Below are 18,934 nucleotides of genomic sequence, written 5' to 3'. Positions count from 1 at the left end.
AAAATATATAAGTTATAAGAAAAAAATTGAACATTATTTAAAGGGGTTTACTATTCGCCGTCCAAAATTACTACCCACCGCCCAACTTTTGACTGAAATGCCCTAACATAATTTCAATTCAAAAACAAAAAAACAAAAATCCTCTCAACTCAAAAATCTCTCAAACTCAACTTAAAATTCTGACGATAACCGGAGCCGATTCATGTCGGAATCGACAAATAAAAACGGGAACCTCCAGTAATTAATTTTGTTTCCTTTTTAATTGTTTTAATAAAAAAATATTTTTTTAAGGGCATCGCCGGTCCTGTGCACCATCGCCTAGCGATGGCGATGGTGTAGAGGGACAACTGTCCCCGAGTGGTCCATAGCCAAACATTGGCGATGGGGCCTATGGGCCATCGTCATCGTTTGGCGATGGCCCAGAGGCGCCATCGCCATTGTTTGGCAATGGACCCCTGGGACAGTCGTCCCTCTGCACCATCGCCATCGCCAGGCGATGGTGCATAGGGCCATCGCCGGGCGATGACCCTTAAAAAAATAAAATACAAATTATTTTTTATTAAAACAGTTAAAAACAAAAAGAAATTAATTATCGGAGGTCCCGTCTTTTATCTTTCGTCGATTCCGACATAAATCGGCTCCAGTTATCGTCAGGATTTTAGGTTGAGTTTGAGAGATTTTTGAGTTGAGAGGATTTTTGTTTTTTTGTTTTTAAATTAAAATTATGTTAGGGCCATTTCAGTTAAAAGTTGGGCGGTAAATAGTAGTCCACTATTTAAACTCACGTGGTTTCTAAATTAGACAATTACTCCCTCCGGTCCATAATATTTGTCGCATTTGAGAATTTTTTTTGGTCCATAATATTTGTCACATTAGAATTTTAAGAAAGCATTAATTGCTATTTTTCCAAAATTATCCCTAGTAATAAATTACTTTATAAGATTAAAAAAACTAGTCAAACATAAAACAAGTGGTAATTAATATAGACAATTTAGTAAAACTATACACAAATCAAGACATATTTATTATTTTCTTAATTTATGTGAAATAGTCTAATGCGATAAATATTATGGAGCGGAGGGAGTAATTTTTACACCTTTTTACACCTTTATTTAACCTCGAGATTTAAATTAAAATAAATTCAAGGTCGGATTTTCCATTCTTTCAACAACAAAAAATTGTACCCCCTGAATTCAATTCCTATGAACGTAAAGATGATGGTGGCGAAGGCTTTGATGGGTTTATCAGAGTATAAATTGAACATAAATTTATGATACCGTAGGAAAATCCATCAGAGTATTTGCAGGAGAATTAGGTATGAGGCCCTGTGATTTTATCTTATTTTTGCAAAGAATTTGCATCATCATTTTTGTTTTGATTAAATTATTTGATATTTGCATGTCATGTGTAAATGGTTTTTGTGTATGCTTTCAATTCTCTTTACTGAAATAGTAAATTAGAATTCAACATGATTTGAGATGGCAGATTAGATTGGATGGGTTATTATGTTAATTTTCTTGGATTTGTTAGAATAGATTTGATAGATAGTTGTTTGTTATTAATGTTACATCAATTTATGATACAAGGTCTCGACTGCTCTACGTTCTTTGCATATCGGGTTATCTAGTTGAGAAACAACCAAGTCCAAAGCAAGAAAGAAATTTGCAAACATAGTCTATTATCCTAGTTTCTGTAATGCTTTTTGAAGATACATTCAATTCCGGCAAAGCTGTTGGACTATTAGGTAGCTCATCAATTTCTTCTACATCTCTAGTTGCATCGAATATTAACCGAGCTCCGAATGCTTTCACCTCTAGGCCTTGACTATCATGTATGTACGAAACCTTAATATAGCCACCAGTGTCAACCCAGTCTTTGATAATATGCTGACATGAACCATAGGATAGCCAAAGATGATCTGACTCTATGAATGTTCCATCATAAAATTCAGTGTTGAAAGCACACCCACGTTTCCCTTCATTTAATTGAATATAAATATCGAGCCAATGAGCATTTTCTTTGGCTAGATGGTTATGAACCGTAAAATTAACACAAACAGCCAATCCCATTAACTTAGCAGTAGACAGGCCGCAAGGAGGAAGGTGGATGGTGAGTGAAGATTCTGAAGTTTGATGGCTAAACCAGCTTGGTATATCACTTACAGGAAGTAAAAAGTCAATTTGAACTGGTCGACGTGAGAGACCCTGCATGTGAAAGGAAAAACATCATATTGAAAGTTAATGTATATATATATTTGTATCTCTGTATGTTTGTGTGTGCATTTGTGTTTAAGAGAGAAAGAGAAAAAGACCTGACGCTGTCTTTGTAACAATAACTGAAGTTCACTTTTTAGTAGTTCTAGTATTCTACCGTTCTTCCCTTGCTCTTCAGCCATTTTAAAGCAATTTGTCAGGAAGAAGGATCTTCCACCTCGTACTTGACTAGATGAAGCACCTGAGAAAGTATTCAGTGATATACAATTTTGAGCATTCATATAACTAATACTTCCTGGAAGCTCTGGTAATGATTGAAGGTGAGTGCAATAGCTCAAGTTTAGATTCTGTAGCTTAGAGAGTAGAGTGATGCTTGAGGGTAGGCTGATGAAATCATTGTTTCGCAAACCTAAATTGGTCAATGAGGATAAGGAGCCAAGATTGCTGGGGATTGCTTCTTCCTGTAGATTGCAAAAGCTAAGATCGAGATGTTCTAAATTATGGAAACCTAAGAAAGTAGGTAACTTTAATCCTTGGAACTCTGTTGAGCTAAGGAACCACAAAGTTGACTGCCAAAATTTGGGTGGCGGTCCTTTACATGCTCGAAAGGATAATTCATTAAGGTTCTCCATGTGCTCAAAAGAGTTTGGTAGTTCTTTTATAGAAGTTCCACCTACATCAAGCGTTTCCAAATTCTTTAATAGCCCCAAGTTCTCCGGCAAATCCTCAAGTTTTAAGCAACCACTTAGAATAAGAACTCTTAGAAAATTTATATTGCATAAACTGTTCGGAAGGCTTGTTAGGTTTTTGCAGTTTGTCAAATCCAACAAAACAAGTCCAACTAGATGCTCAATTGATGAGGGTAGATCTCTAAGAGCAGTCCCATCCAAATAAAGAGTTGATAGATGTTCCATTTTTTGTGCTACCATTGGGAACTTCACAAAATTTGAGCAATCAGATAGAATAAGAATCTCAAGAGATTCCAACCTAAGATCACTTGGAATGTTTTTGAGACTTTTGCATCCTTTGAGGCATAAAAAAGTAAGTTTCTTAAGACTACCAATGGATGAATGGACTTCAATCAAACTAGTACAGCTTTCAAGAATCAGACTCTTAAGATTTGGAACTCCATCAAAGTTTGGCGTTTTAATCAAGCTTTTGGAGTAACTTAAATCGATGAATTCCAACTTCGTTAGAAACTGCTAATACCAAAGTTATAAATAAAAGTTAAACAAATTATAAGATTTAAGGAACAATACTTGAACATCCATCAAGTAAAGACTATAATGATAGAGAGAGAATTTTACCTTCTTCCCATCCCATAGTTGTTTAATATGGCTGTATGACATGTCAAGTTCAAGCAAGTTCTTGGGATAAAAGCTTGATGGCAAAGATTTTAGAGGGTAGCCATGCCAATAGAAACACCTCAGCTCATTAGAAATAAATCTGAAATCCCCTGAAAGGTGAATTTTATTATGACTTAGTTCTTCAAACCCATTAGAGTGAGCACCAATTCTTAGAAACGAGTTTCTTGTATGATGGCATTCGGTGACTTTAGAAAGGCTTGCATTACAAACTATGAGCAATCTTAAATTTTTCATGTTAGCGAATGCCTCGGTGTGGATATGTATCTCTTCTGATTTAGACAAATCTAGAATCAAACCTTGAACCTTTTCTGTCCCCTATAAATAGAGAGCTACAGTTAAAGCAATGAACATGCAGGGTCTATTCAAAATCAATCGTGTTTTTATGCTTAATATAGTAAATAAAAAAGAAGGTTAACTCATCTGCTTACTGATTTATGTGTTAATACATGATATATGTCATCATAGATCCACAACCTGCTTCGTTTCCCTGGCTCTATAAGTGATTCCTTCTGAACTATGTCCCGTCCCATTTCTTGTAGTAAATCATGCATCTGAATCTTGCCACCAAAAATGCTTATAAAGCATTTTTCTATGAGAACTTCTAATCCTGCAATTGGAAAGAGGCCACAACTGTGAAGTAATTTTGTTACATACCCTTTGTCTTCTCCTTTATAGAAACATGCAATATCAAGAAATATATCCTTCTGATTTTGTTGTAACCCATCATAACTTACTCGAAGAATGTCTAGAATTTCCATATCTGGAGTTGATTTCCATTCTTCTAGTTTTTCTTCCCATTGAGGTTTTCCTCGACTAAAAAGAAATGAACCCAAAACTTTAAGTGCTAACGGTAGGCCTTTAGCATACTTTATTGCAGAACGTGAAAGATCCATAAATTCTTCTAGTGGTTGGATTTTCTTGAAGGCAAAGTTACTGAAAAGCTTAAGAGCATTTTCATTATTCAATGTTTTAACCTCATGTATGCCATTAACTCCATGTAAAGTTAGCAGGTGTTTGTTTCTAGTTGTAATGATTACTCTGCTTCCTAGCCCGAACCAATCATGCTTTTCTGCTAAGGCATTAAGTTGGTCTTGATGATTCACATCATCAAGAACAATTAGCACCTTTTTCCGCCAGAGCTTTCTCTTGATCTCGCCAGAACTAGCACCTGAAGGCCCTTTACTTAGGTTGCCTTCCTGTAGGATTTGGCAAAGAAGTTCGTGTTGTAAAGGACCTGGAGAAGGATATCTACTCCAACTCTCTTTAACATTTTCCAGAAAGCAACAGCCCGAAAACTTACTATAGAGTTGGTCATAGATAACCTTGGCAATAGTTGTTTTACCTATGCCGCCCATGCCCCAAATTCCTATAAAGTGAACCTTAGGAACTTCAAGACATAGTAGCGGCATGATTTCTTTTATATTTGAATCAATTCCAACCAAGTTTTCGCCTCCGCTTGAGACACAATGTGGCAGTTGTTTTGCAATTACTTGAATGATATCCCTGATAAGCTCTGTTTCTTCCCTGACAAATTAATGCAAAATTAGGAATAATTAGACATGTTTTTGACACGGAGATAGTCAATATATTTGTTTCGGAAAAGTAACACTTATTATTAGTTCCTGATTATTACCAGTTACGAGAGTCCCACCCCACAATGTTCTCTGCCTTCTGTAGAGTTGATTTCCACTCCTCCAGTTTCTTCATGTTCGTTTCATTGCCTTTGAAACCCTCTTCATATTTTGCTAAAGCTTCAGCGTAGCTTCCTGTTTGCGAATTCAAAATAGACGGATCTATCTCGTAGAAAATAGGCAAAACGGTTTGTCCCTTTGCTTCCATGCACTCTAGGCACTGCACAAGCTCATCCAAGCACCATTCAGAATTAGCATAATTTTCTGAGAATATAACAATGGAGAACCTTGAATCTGTAATTGCTTGTAGGATATCAGGGCTAATATGTTGTCCTTTTTGTAGCTCTTTGTCATCTTTGAAGGTGTATATTCCTTTCTGATCCAAAGTATTGTGGAGATGGCTAACAAAACTTCTTCGAACATCTAAACCTCGAAAGCTCAAAAAGACATCATATATCCAACAAGTTGAAGACGACGATGAAGCCATTAAGAGATGGATCAACGACTAGCTTGTATGATTGTTAAGAGTAGGAGAATGTATTTATATATCCAGAACTGAAAGACTTTAATTTGTAACTGAGAAAGCATCAACGGACATGTTTGGTATGTATATAAAGGCAGCTACTTATTGAGTTTTTGATTCTCTTAGGGGCTGTAAACATCACTTGAAGCTAGTTGGCCCTATGATAAATACATATTGATGCAACAGAGTAGACTTTTTTGAGTTTGGAACAAGTCAACAATCTTTTTTAGTTGTACATTGCTAATACTGTGTCCTTTTTTGAGTATTTTATTTTGTATCTAAATAGTTGTTCATTTTTAATTTTAGTGATAAATTTTAAAATAATTTCCATTGTTGCATTTTACTTTAATTTGTGGAGTAGAAGTAGTACTTGTTAACATATTGACTTTTAGGCCTCGCTTGGTTGGGAGTAAATAGACTAGGGAAGTTTTACTTCCCGGAAAGTAGCAAATATTTTTTACTTGGTTCAATTTATATATTCTACTTCCCGGGAAGTTGGATGTTTGACTTCCCTTGGACTAGGGAAGTAACTTCCCTAGCAAAACCTAAGGAAGTAGAGCTTCTCTAACACTTTTGTTGTATTTTTCTAATTTAACCTTAACTTTTTGTTTTTTTTTCCTTTTTAAATTTATATAAAAATTATCATAGGACATTTTTGTCTTTTAATTAAAAATTAGTTTCGTACTTCCCGGAAAGTAAAAATCAAAACAAGCAATATTTATCAACTTGCTGAGAAGTTAACTTCCTAGAAACTATACTTTTCGGGAAGTTAACTTTCCGGAAATTGCTATAAAATGAACCAAGCGAGGCCTTAATATATCTATATTAAGTATTTTCATCATTGAATTAATTATTTATTCATGTGTGCTTCCTTAAAAAAAAATAATCAAAAGGGTACGAAAGAATTGTATCTTAAAAGAAATAGGCTGATTCTAGTACAACATAAAAATATGGTTTAGGCACATCTTGATATTCACTACAATATTTGGTATCATTTGACACAGTTTTTTGTACTAGATATTATGTTTTTCTTTTATCTGTATTTTTAATGATTTTGAAAATGGCTTTTGGAAGAAGCTTGATTTCTAACTTCTCTCGAAAATTCAACTTTTTAAAAAAGTAGTTTTTTCAATTATGCCAAACAATGTAGAGAAAAATACAAAAGTGAAACATAACTGGGGAAAGAAATGTTAAAGCTTTAATAAAATTCCACTTGCCAAGTCAACTGATCCCATTGAGTATAAATTTTGTTGTTGTTGTTGTTGTGCAAAATGGAAATATCATATGTGATGAGGGATGCGTGAATTAACAATGTCATCGTTGTGTTTGCGTAATTTAACTAGATGGATATTCGCGTTGTATAGTTAAAATTAAATAATAAAATAATTTTATAATAATTGTTTTTTAAAATTTAAAAATTTATATTATAAAAAATATTTTATTACTTTTTCTTCAAGTTTTCTTTAATATAATAGATGGATTAGGAGATAATTCTAAAACTATCTTATTTTTTAATATAAGAATTTTACCCATATTTTGCTAATTTCACTAGATATTCACTTTTGAAAAATAACTTCAAAAATAACCCTTTTTTAACTCATGTTTCGAAAAAGATGTTTTTGAATTAGAAATATATGAGATGCGAAAGGATAAAAGAAATTCATATATCGGTGAAATTAAGTTTCAAAAATACGATATTTTATAAGTAATTCCTTGAATTAGTTAATATAAGATATATTTTAAAATTAACTAAATGTAATCAAATAAAAATTAAATTAGAATATATTGATTGCTTTCAAATTTATTTTTTATATTTTTCACTTTATAAATATAAATGAAATTTTGTAATTAATTGATATAACATTATATTATTAATTTATTGATTGGATATTGTATCACTATATTTATTCAACAATTTACAAATATGTCAATATATTAAAACTCTTTATATACAATACCTTAATTGTTATTTTAATTAAAATATACTGATTTGGTTGAAAAATTCTTTCAGTTATTCAATTTATTGATAAAATTTTATTATTTTATTAATATAATATAATATTATTATATTTATTGATCGAGTATAGTATAACTCTTCATATTTAATAATTTATAAGCATGTTTATTTATTAATGGAACACTATAAAATCCAAAAGTCTCACTTCGCTAAAGAGAGGAACGCCACACAGAGAAGCCTATGTAAGGAAATAGTCTCGCTCCTTATTTTCTATGTGCATTTATGATACCTATTTATTACTCCAGTAACTTAAGCATCAGAGTGAATTCGAAGTTCAAAACGCAAAGTTCCCCTTTCACTACTTCTAATATATCTCTTCCGCAGATAGACCAACTCACTCCCATACCGCATCCGGATCCATTGGAAATTATTATAAACCATCTCTTCAGATCCATCATGTGGCACTGTCTATTGAAACATATTTTTAATAAAAAAAATTAGTGATTGTATCCCAGGATGATAGAAAGAATCAAAAGCCCATCAAACCTTACAACCAAAGAAAAACCCACTAGCCCAAGACTTTTGAGACACGCGTGACGATAGTTCTTACACACCAATAGTCCCACCACCAACGGCAAGATCATCACACGTCCACTTCCAAAGGTTCCAAAAGGCCAAATTTGAGCAGGAGAGAGAATTTTGACTCAACCCTGCAGGAAATAATCAACCAGATCATCAACGGCGTGTTGAGGCAATTTCGATCAGACATAGCCACGGTAACAAGAAAGCCACCAGTACACTAGTATCCCAAACTCCAGCAAAAAGAACAGAAGGAAACTAAAGGGGGGAAGTAAGAGAAAGAGGAACTGACGATGATAAAAAACACAAGACCAACCGGACAAGGCAAAGATACAAGCGGACATGAAACAGAGGGAGTAAACAACGTAATCGGAGAAAAGGAACCAACGAAAATACTACCTGGGCCGACTAGGAGAAGATTGTCAGAAACAGCAACGGAAGGAGTAGATCTAATAGATGTGCGGAGGTTGATAGACGAAGCCATACAATCGGCGATAGAGAGCAAGGTGAGGGAACACATCAATACTAGAAGTTTGACACGAGGAAAGTCATCACTGACTGCAAGCATCTAGACGGAAAAACTATCTGAAAGGTTCAAAATACCGAATTTCAACAACTTCGATGGAACTGGATGTCCGGACATGTAACCAAGTTCTACAACAAGATGGTCCTTGTGGACGTTAATGATGCCACACTATACAAGACGTTCGCGACCACTCTGAGTGACATGGCGCAACGCTGGTTCAACAGCCTAGAAGCATGGACGATAACAACCTGGAAGCAGCTGAACCAAGAGTTCATAATGAGATTCTTCACAAACATCCCACCCAAGAAAAGCTTGGAGAATCTTTTGGATAATTTATCTCATAAAATGCTTACTGCCAATGGTGATTTCCCTCGTGTCAGGCTTCCGGTGTTGATGTGTTCTCTCGCCTTGTTTTTTGCCGCCGATTACATGGCTTTGACTATTAACATATATACTTCTATCAGGTCAACTCCCTCCATTGCTATCTCCGATTGTTTTCTTCTTGTCGATCCTGATGGGGTTTTTGCTGGGGTTTTTTTCTTTGTTTGGGTGGTAGCCGCTTCTTCATCTGTTCCTTGTTCTCTTGAATCTTATGTATTGTCCTGTTGATCTCGTGCCTTCGTCACCGGTGGTTTTTCCCTCTCTCACTTCCTCTTCTTAGTTTCCTTATATTCTTCTTGCTGGTGTTTTGGATCTTAGCGTGCTAGTGGCTTCCTCGATTACCTTAGCTATGTTCGATCGGAATTTTCTTAACGCGTCATCAATATTGTGATTGATCACCTCCTACAGGGTTGAGTTAGAGCTCTCTCTTTAGCTGAGATCGGGTGTTCCAAATCTTTAGAAGTGGACATGCGATGACTTTCCCATTTGTGGAGGGGCCATCAGGGTGAAGGGGTTATTGTTGGGTGTTTCCCAGACATCCTGGTTCAACGGTCTTTCTCTCTAGTTGTGGGGTTTGGTGGGTTTTTCTTGGTTTCTGTCATCTTGGGATCCAATCACTAATTTTTTTTTATCAAAAACAGATTTTCTACAGACGGCGCCAAATGATGGATCCGGAGATACTCGTATGTGGTTTATGGACGAGCTGAATCTCCTATGAAAGATAGATAATGGAGACGGCAATAGGGGATCTTTGAGCTTTAGGCCCTGAGTTTACTCTATTGCTTAAGTTAGTAGGGTGCTGAATGGAGGTAATAAATGTATCTGAAAATGCAAATGAGTGAAACATTTATCTTTTTATAGACTTTTCTGTGTGATATCTCTTTAGTGATATGGAACTTTTGAATTTTATAGTCTTCCATCAGTTACCAATTAAAATATATGGAAAAACAATAATTAATAAATATATTAAATAAAATTACATTAAAAAAATTATAAAAATTTATAATTTAATCATGAAATTGCTATTGAGAATTTGAGATTATAGATATAAACAGGCTAAACTCATCTCGAAGCTCATATACTTTCATTTTTTATTTATCTAATCCTTTTGACTTAATGCCTTAAAAACTTCTGACCTTTGTCAATTTTACCATGACGTTGAAAATTTGTCAATTTTACCCTATTTTATATTTTTTTCATGTCAATTGTATCTTGAGGCATAAAATTGACCTTTATTTGTTTGAAAAAAAGTTCAATTTTTTTTTTTCAAAAATGGTAAATTTAATATAAAAAGTTAATTTAATACAAAAAAGATCAATTTAGAGAATATTTTTTGAACTTTTGCCAAATAAAAAAGGTCAATTTTATGTTTCAGGGTACAATAGAATTGAAAAAAAAATACAAAATAGGATAAAATTGACTGATTTTCAACGTCAGAGTATTGAAACGGAGATAAAAGGTCGGGTTTTTTTAAAGACAGTAGGCCAATCCTTTTTTAATGTTTTCTATTCATTAGGTTCACACGTGTGTTCAGTTGCCGTTACCATTACCATGTGGAAAACGATTAAGTGAATTTGAGTTAAAAGATCTAGTTTTTTTATTCAATAGGTTTTTGTATTTTTAAGTTTTTATTTATCTGATCCTTACACTTTTAAAGTTTTATTTATCTATTCCTCGTACATTCAAATTTTTATTTATCTAATTCTTATACTTTTAATTTTTTTTTATTTAATCTTTCTTCAAGTTCGGCCTCACACATGTTTCATGGCGAGTGTAGTGTACACTTTTTTTCCATCCAAAAAAGGGCTTAAAAATTCAAAACAAAGTTAATACATGGACTAGATAAAGATAGAATTTTAAAAAAGAACTCGATAAATAAGAAAAAGTAAAAGTACAGGGGCCTCAAAACGAGTTTGGCCATGTAAAAAAAAAGTTGAAGCAAGCAGCACCTATTTCATTCCCTCCCTTGCAAAGCACACATCCGAAATGGAAAGCGTAAAATCTTCTCCTTGTCTCTATTTTCCTCTAAACTTCCATGCTTTACCTCCAAATCCGTTCCGTAACAACACCTCCGAACAATTCTTCAAATTCAAATCCTACGCTAATAATAATCAAACTAGATATCCCACCAAACACTTTACCCGAACATCGTTTCCTAGACGCCGCAACAAAAAGAAGAAATTCCAAGAAAAAGATGCATTCCCATCGTCACTACCACTCCACACAAAAAACCCAGTCGCCATTTACAAAGACATCAAAACATTCGCCAGGGAAAACAAGCTCGACAAAGCTCTCATTATCATGGACTACTTAGAACACGAAGGCATACCCGTGAACGCCACTACATTCTCCGCTCTCATTGCAGCTTGCATTCGATCAAAGTCTTTAACTCAAGCTAAACAAATACACACCCATGTCCGTATTAACGGCCTCGAAAACAACGAGTTTTTGAGGACCAAATTGGTGTCCATGTATACATCCTGTGGGTCGGTCGAAGATGCGCAAAGGGTGTTCGACGAATGTTCTTCTAGTGGTATCAGTGTGTATCCGTGGAATGCTTTGCTTAGAGGTACTGTGATTTATGGGAGTAAAGGTTATAATGATGTGGTATCTGCTTATAATAAAATGAGAGAGTTGGGAGTTGATTTGAATGTGTATAGTTTCTCTAGTGTTATTAAGAGCTTTGCTGGTGCATCAGCTCTTAAACAAGGGTTAAAGACTCATGCCCTTTTGGTAAAAAATGGATTTGGTGATAATTCAATTCTTAAAACTAGTTTGATTGATTTTTACTTTAAGTGTGGTAAGATCAGGCTTGCGTACAAGGTGTTCGAAGAAATGCCTGACAGAGATGTTGATATTGTTGTCTGGGGTGCGATGATTGCTGGCTTCGCGCATAATAGGCGGCAGTGGGAAGCGTTGGACTATTTGAGATGGATGGTAAGCGAAGGGATATATCCAAACTCGGTTATACTAACTTCGGTACTTCCTGTCGTGGGAGAAGTCTGGGCGAGGAAGTTGGGGCAAGAGGTTCATGGGTATGTTTTGAAGACGAAAAGATATTCGAATCAGTTGACGATTCAGTGTGGATTAATTGATATGTATTGCAAATGTGGGGATATGGATTCAAGTAGACGGGTGTTTTATGGTTCAATGGAGAGGAATGCTATAACTTGGACCGCTTTGATGTCTGGTTATGCATCAAATGGGAGGCTCGAGCAGGCTTTGAGATCGGTAGCTTGGATGCAGCAAGAAGGGTTTAGGCCTGATGTTGTCACAGCTGCTACTATTATTCCAGTTTGCGGAGAGTTGAAGGCATTGAAGCACGGGAAGGAAATTCATGCTTATGCTGTCAAGAATTTGTTCTTTCCTAATGTATCCGTAACGACTTCTTTAATAAAGATGTACTCTAAATGCAGGGTCTTGGAAAACTCTGTTAACTTGTTTGATACTATGGAGAATAGGAACGTGATCTCTTGGACGGCCATGATTGATTCATACGTAGAAAATGGGTGTATAGACGGAGCATTACACGTGTTTAGGTCAATGCAGTTCTCAAAACACAGACCGGATTCTGTTTTGACTGGTAGGATGCTGAGCATATGCAGCAAAATTAAAGCTTTGAAACTTGGAAAGGAGATTCACGGGCATACCTTGAAGAAAAATTTCGAATCAGTCCCTTTTGTTTCATCAGAAATTGTCAAGATGTATGGGAAGTGTGGATTGATTGATTGTGCAAACTCAGTTTTTAATGCAATTCCTGTAAAGGGTTCAATGGCATGGACTGCCATTATAGAAGCTTATGGATGTAATAATCTATGGCAAGATGCAATCCACCTGTTTCGTGAGATGATAGCTGGTGATTTTACTCCCACACATTTCACTTTCAAAGTTGTGCTATCGATTTGTGATCAAGCTGGATTTGCAGATGATGCTTGCCGGATCTTTGAATTAATGACTCGAAGGTATAAAATTAACGCGACTGAAGAACATTATTCTATCATCATTGGACTTCTGTCCCGTAGCGACCGCATTGCGGAAGCTGAGAAGTTTTTACGGATGAGTTCTTCCTTGACATGAATTTAAAAAGAAAAAGAGAGATGTTCATCTAACCTCTTTACTATTAGTTGAGAACTTGTGGGCAATTGTATAGAATTGTTGTAACATTATGTATCATATGCTCAGAAACTTAAAGAATGAACATGTTCATATCAGATTTAATATATACAATTGACTAGTTATTATTAGTAGTTATAATTTTAAGTATTTTAAATTAAGTATTTTTAGAAATAATAATTTAATAAAAAGTTAAAAATTTATCTATACTATATATAAAAGCACGGATTGGGGGGGGGATAGGCAAATTTACTGAATAATCCTTTTCAGTTTACTACTAAATAAAGGTTTTATAGTCATTAACTAATTAGTTATTTAATTAATCACTATTATAATTAAAGTCCTAATTAGAATAGCTAGCTAAATTATCTCCAAAACTAAATTGTCTCCAAATTAGTATAGGAATACCTAATTTTTAGTTTGATTGAACTACAAAATTAAAATACTGTATTTGGTTAACATATTATTATTTAAATTTCTATCTTATTATTTTTAAAGATATTATTAATAAAATTAAGTTAATTATTTAATTATGGTTATTATAAAACCAAAAGAAAAATAAATTCAGTATGGAATAAAAAATTTAAACCGAATATATTGTATTTACTTTTACAAAAAATCTTAACTAATTTAATATTAATTATAAATAAAAAAATCGATATAACTATAATAAATTTACTAATATGTTCATTGAGGAGTTACGTTACGAGCCACGTGCATAGCACGTAATGCGAAACTAGTATATTATAAACTCATAAAACTTAAAAAGTTTACAAATTTAAATAAATTTGGTGTAGTAAAAGAACATTAAGCAAGTTATTTATATAAATTGAAAACAAATAAAATTTATCTATTAATTGTAGTTTTTAAAATTAAATAAATATTTTATTCAAACCAAGCAAAATTGTGGGTTCAAATCCTCCCACAAACACTTCCCGTTCCTATTAGGGGAAAAAAGTATATTATTCAAGTTCAAAAACTAATAAGAATTATCTATTAATAATAACTTTTAAAATTAATTAATTATTTTATCTAAATTGGAAACTCAGTATTATCGAGAAATCACTTCATCATTATATTTTCATACTTCATTTATTAAAATTTAGTCTATTAAAAAAAAATCTTGTTGTTGGTAAAAATACGCAAGCGTACGTATGCCAACTTGTAATACAGACTGCGAAGTCCGGATATCGTACCCACAGAGAAAGCTTCTAAAGACAACCAGTTAAGGAACTCGATTCGAATAGCCGAAAAGATAGTTTTTGTTGTTTTGTAATTAAAAGGCAGAAATTAACAATTGTAATTTAAAGTAACTAAAGCTGTAATTCAAACGGTGTTTTAACAATAATGGGAAAGGCAGGGATTATTAATCTTCGTTATGCTGTTTACTTGATTTGGGTTATGGACTGTATTGTTCTGATGAGGTTCGAACTAATCTAAAGCACCTAGAATTCTCTCTCGAGCAATTACAGGCAAAAGCATTAAACTTACTAATACTAGATTAATTATTCACTCTCGCACAATGATTAACCTATGTATAAATCAATTTAATGGTTGTTAAGCAAATTCAAGGAACCCGCACTCGTTAATTCACTCTCGCACAATTAACTCCTGCGTTCTTAATTATATTGTTCTATTCCAATTTTACTCTCTCGAGCTAAAACTAAAACAAAAGGCATAGACTAAGTGATCAGTTTAGGCTAAGCGTTAAGCACAATAATTAAAACCCATCTAGAACAAAAACCCATAAATTCAATTCAATTAAACAAGCATAATTTAGATTAGTAATCCCCAATGAAGGGTTTAGCTAGACATAATAATAAAAAGACTTAAAGAAATAATTAAAGAAGTCATTCTGTAATAAAAATCAATACTGAATAGAGAATTAAGATCAATCGTACCTTGTTCGAATGTAAACTAATAATAATCGGCGAAACAATAATGAAATTATTCCAAGAACAAAGCGATGAAAAACTATAATCTATGAAACTAGGGTTTATGTCTAGAAAACGGTAAATTCGTCGAACCCTTTACAAGATGTGTTGTTAACTATTTGTACCCATGTGTGATTAGGGTCTAATCCCGATTTGTAGCTCTTTGAAGTGTCTAATATGCCCCTGGACTTCAATCTTTAAAACACAGCTCGCAGTGGCAAACTTGTAATAAACTCAGATTGCTGGAATCTGGGCTTCGCGACGTGCGTTTCATAATGCACGACGTGCAGAATTTTCCTAGGACTCACGTCGTGCGTTTCATCGTACGTTGATCGTGCAAATAATCTGTCAATTTTTCTTTTCCTTCTTCACTGTTGCACGACGTGCAACTCTTCTTTCGCGACGTGCGCCCAGTTTTTCGCGACGTGCACCTCATCGTGCTCAGCTCGTGCATTTCTTCTGGTCATCTCTTCTTTTCATCCTTCTTAATGCACGTCGTGAGAATCCATATGCACGTCGTGAGTCTCTAATTTCACCTCCAAACTGCTTTCAAACATGCTCTGAGATTTCCCAAGGGCTTCCTATGTCCAAAATGGTTTATTCAATCCCGAAATACACCGTTTTATGCACAAGTACCTGAAATACTCAAACATACCATTAAGTACCAAAACAAGATCAAATTTCGCACTAAAAGCGTATAAACCAATATTAACGACCCTCCGAAATAGGAGTAATTCTACTCCTATCAAACATCCTCACACTAACATTTTGATTGTCCTCAAGCAAATAAAGAATAATGTCCCATGCCAATCTCACACTACCAAGTTAGATAATGAAAATTAAAGCACTTTCACCCCCCCTAAATAATGAATCGATCAAATCTAAACCTTTGAGCTAAACAACAATGAAAGAATAACACTAAATAACAATGCCTAATGCCAAATCATGAATCAATAACACCGAGACTACACAGTTACACTTATTAAAACATGATTTCGAAATCATATTGATCATAAAAGCAATCCAATCAATTCCAGAAACAACACATGAAATTCGAGCAAATGAGCAAAATCACAAGCATGTATAATGAAATCACCAAGTAATTCCTCACACGGTAGTCTCTCGCACACAAGTGTAAAGGGTATAAAAATTAAGCTCTCACATCAATACATGTAATCTTGCCATAAGCTTGCCTGTAGTCCACAATTCCACTACTAAGTTAGGTCAAACAAAAAAAATCAAAATGGACTTTTAAAGGGTTGTAATGGGGTCTAGGTTAGGGTGTGGGAAAAGGTAAATAACAGGATGAGAAATGACTTGACAAATCAACAAACACAAACTAGAAACCATGTAAATAAAACTTTAGCTCTTTCTTTATATCAATCTCTATTTTATTTTATTTTTGTACTTTTCATGCCTTGAGTTCTTATTGTCAGATTTATATCTTTTAAGCTCAACTTTTCTCTTTTTTTTTTTTTTTTCTTTGCTTTCTTTTCTTCAAATTCTCTTTTATTTTTCGCTCTTTTCCTGAACTTCAAAAGGCAACACCAATCATATCAAACAAGAGACAATCAATCTAATATCATGAGCTGAGGATGTTATACATCCTCACACTAGTTTCCTGCATATCCATCAATCTGTCAAGTCAAAATAAGGTAGAAAAGAGGAAGATAAGAAAAGGTAAAGTGTGTAAAATGTGTGTAAGTAACAAAAATATGGCTAAGGCTCAAATTGGTTAAACTAAGGGAAAATGGGTAGGCTATTTAAAGTGGTCTAACGAATGGGTTATCCTAATTGCCATTTATCACTTTCAAATTATTCAACCTACAATGCAATTTTACTATGGACGCAAGGCAAGTTCTAGAAAATCAACATGTATCGACTCACACCACAATAAAATGAGACATAAAAAGTATGCTCGATAAGGCTCAAAAATCTCACAAAACTGGGTAAACACAAGGTGATTTAAAATACAAACCTGTTTAATTGCTCAAAATTTCAGAATTTACACAAGAGCTCGTGTCAAGATTTTCATGCCAAAATTCACAATATTCAACAGAAATACCATGTTTTTCAAAGTGTAAAATTTCACCTCAGTCCTATTAATTCATGCTGGCTAATTAGGCAACAGTTATTTAACTGTCATTCTCACAATGTTGTTCACACACAAAGACAATAATTAACCAACTCATTAAGTAGGGGGAATGTAAACACTAAAATTTCACACTTCTGACATTGGCAAGAAATAAGACATGGACATAAAAAAAAATGAGGACAACCCAATTTAAATGAAGTGCGAACATGTCAAACACATAACAACTAAAAACATCTGCAAAGAAGTTCGCTACATCAAATCCTACAAATCAAAAACACACAAAAGCGATAAAGACATAACATAAATCTAATCCTAAGGAAGTTTTCTGTCCTCCACCCTCACACTAGTTCATGCATTGTCCCCAATGCAATGAAGTATCAAAACAAAATAAAAGAAAACTGAAAAACAAATAAAACTGAAAATAAAACATAAATGAGGGTGAAAAGGAAAAAGAACTCTATTGATCGGCCGGTGGTGGTGGTGGCGGAGAAGGATAATCTCCCGTGCCTGTGCCTCTCAGATAGCCCCTCATCATCTGCTCGTGATACTGCTGAGAACTCCACATTTGCTGCTGCATAGCCCACATCTGATCCAACTGTCGCTGCATGGCCTGTGAGTCTGTCCTCTGCTCTGCCATCTGCCTCTCCATATCCCGCATCTGCTGACCCAACTGAGTCCAACCGTAATCAGCAGCTGGCTGATCAAACCCAGGTGGCAGCTCTGTACTAGGAATCTCGTGGTGTTCCTCCTGAGCCTCAGATGCTTCGCCCTGCTGATCCACGGAGTTCTCTCCGTGCTCAACCTGTGCATCCTGGTGACCTGATCCATATTTCTTCACCCATGCAGATCTCCTCTGAAAGGGAATGCTAACATCATCATTGTCGACAACATTGCACTTCCTGAGGTAGTCTAAATCCATATACTTGACCGGAACTTGCTCTAATTCCTTCAGCTCATCGTCTGTGTAGACATGTAGAATTTCTGCAATGGCAGACACAATCAGACCCATCCCCAGTGGACTAGACACCTTCTTCTGTTCTTGCATGCCCAGAAGTAAATCCAAAATTCTGTAGGACATGTTAACTTTCAAATCTCTGTCTTCAGGGTGTAGCAAGGAGCAGATATAAATCAGATCTTTCACCCCCACTTTGTTAGCCTCTTCAATTCCACAGATGTTATATTTGTACCATTTAAACGCCAATAGAACTGACACATCCTTGATCAGACTGGCCTTGGAATCTTTCACAAATTTATGCTCGCCAGATAACTGCCGCCACATTTTGTGCTTGTCAATATGCGGGGGTAGTATCCGGATTCCTCCACTGTGCATCTGAAAACTAGTTCGCACCCAAGCCATATCTATCTTGTATTCAACTCCTCTCAGTCTGAACGTATACTCTGGCTCAACAGAAGACCCTCTAGCTAGCGTCGTGAAGAACTCACGAGTCAAATCAACAAAAACAATATGGCTGCTACTACTCAAGTCAGAACAACCCCACCGTAGCATATGATCATCAAACTCCTCCATAATGCCCAAAGTTTCCATAGTTTGCTCCTCTACACGTCGACAACCTAATACTTTCCGCTTCACAATCACCTTAAATCGCTTCCCCTC

At 34.9% G+C, this 18,934-nt stretch overlaps 2 protein-coding genes and 1 long non-coding RNA gene across 3 annotated transcripts; 2 read left to right on the top strand and 1 right to left on the bottom strand.

Moving 5' to 3' along the window:
- Window positions 1-705: 705 nt before the first annotated feature.
- LOC126668965 (uncharacterized) lies at window positions 706-5,935 on the top strand. Its single transcript, XR_007638403.2, has 2 exons — window positions 706-1,315; window positions 5,555-5,935. It is a non-coding gene; the product is annotated as an uncharacterized LOC126668965 (long non-coding RNA).
- LOC126668964 (TMV resistance protein N-like) lies at window positions 1,523-5,698 on the bottom strand. The gene is made up of 5 exons (XM_050362228.1): window positions 5,214-5,698; window positions 4,009-5,104; window positions 3,521-3,895; window positions 2,312-3,412; window positions 1,523-2,204 (listed from the first exon to the last, which is right to left on the bottom strand). Exons 1-5 carry the CDS (start codon window positions 5,696-5,698, stop codon window positions 1,620-1,622), a joined length of 3,642 nt encoding a protein of 1,213 aa, XP_050218185.1. The 3' UTR covers window positions 1,523-1,619.
- Window positions 5,936-11,099: 5,164 nt separating the features above from the next.
- Window positions 11,100-13,421, top strand: LOC126670752 (pentatricopeptide repeat-containing protein At1g71460, chloroplastic). Its single transcript, XM_050364572.2, has one exon. The coding sequence runs from the start codon at window positions 11,164-11,166 to the stop codon at window positions 13,252-13,254; it is 2,091 nt and encodes a 696-aa protein (XP_050220529.1). The 5' UTR covers window positions 11,100-11,163; the 3' UTR covers window positions 13,255-13,421.
- The last annotated feature ends 5,513 nt before the right edge of the window (window positions 13,422-18,934 follow it).

The sequence above is a fragment of the Mercurialis annua genome, linkage group LG2 (assembly GCF_937616625.2).
Source record: "Mercurialis annua linkage group LG2, ddMerAnnu1.2, whole genome shotgun sequence".
NCBI lineage: Eukaryota > Viridiplantae > Streptophyta > Magnoliopsida > Malpighiales > Euphorbiaceae > Mercurialis > Mercurialis annua.
Note: the sequence above shows the minus strand (reverse complement) of the source record. Positions and strands in the feature narration are given on the sequence as shown.

What these genes read in the sequence shown, in the direction of transcription:
- LOC126670752 (XM_050364572.2), top strand. Translation starts at nt 11,164, where the DNA reads ATGGAAAGCGTAAAATCTTCTCCTTGTCTCTATTTTCCTCTAAACTTC.
- LOC126668964 (XM_050362228.1), bottom strand. Translation starts at nt 5,698, where the DNA reads ATGGCTTCATCGTCGTCTTCAACTTGTTGGATATATGATGTCTTTTTG. An exon ending in ATGTATTAACACATAAATCA is followed by an intron (nt 3,896 to 4,008) that starts GTAAGCAGATGA and finishes CTCTATTTATAG; the next exon opens with GGGACAGAAAAGGTTCAAGG. An exon ending in TGTTACAAAGACAGCGTCAG is followed by an intron (nt 2,205 to 2,311) that starts GTCTTTTTCTCT and finishes TTTCACATGCAG; the next exon opens with GGTCTCTCACGTCGACCAGT.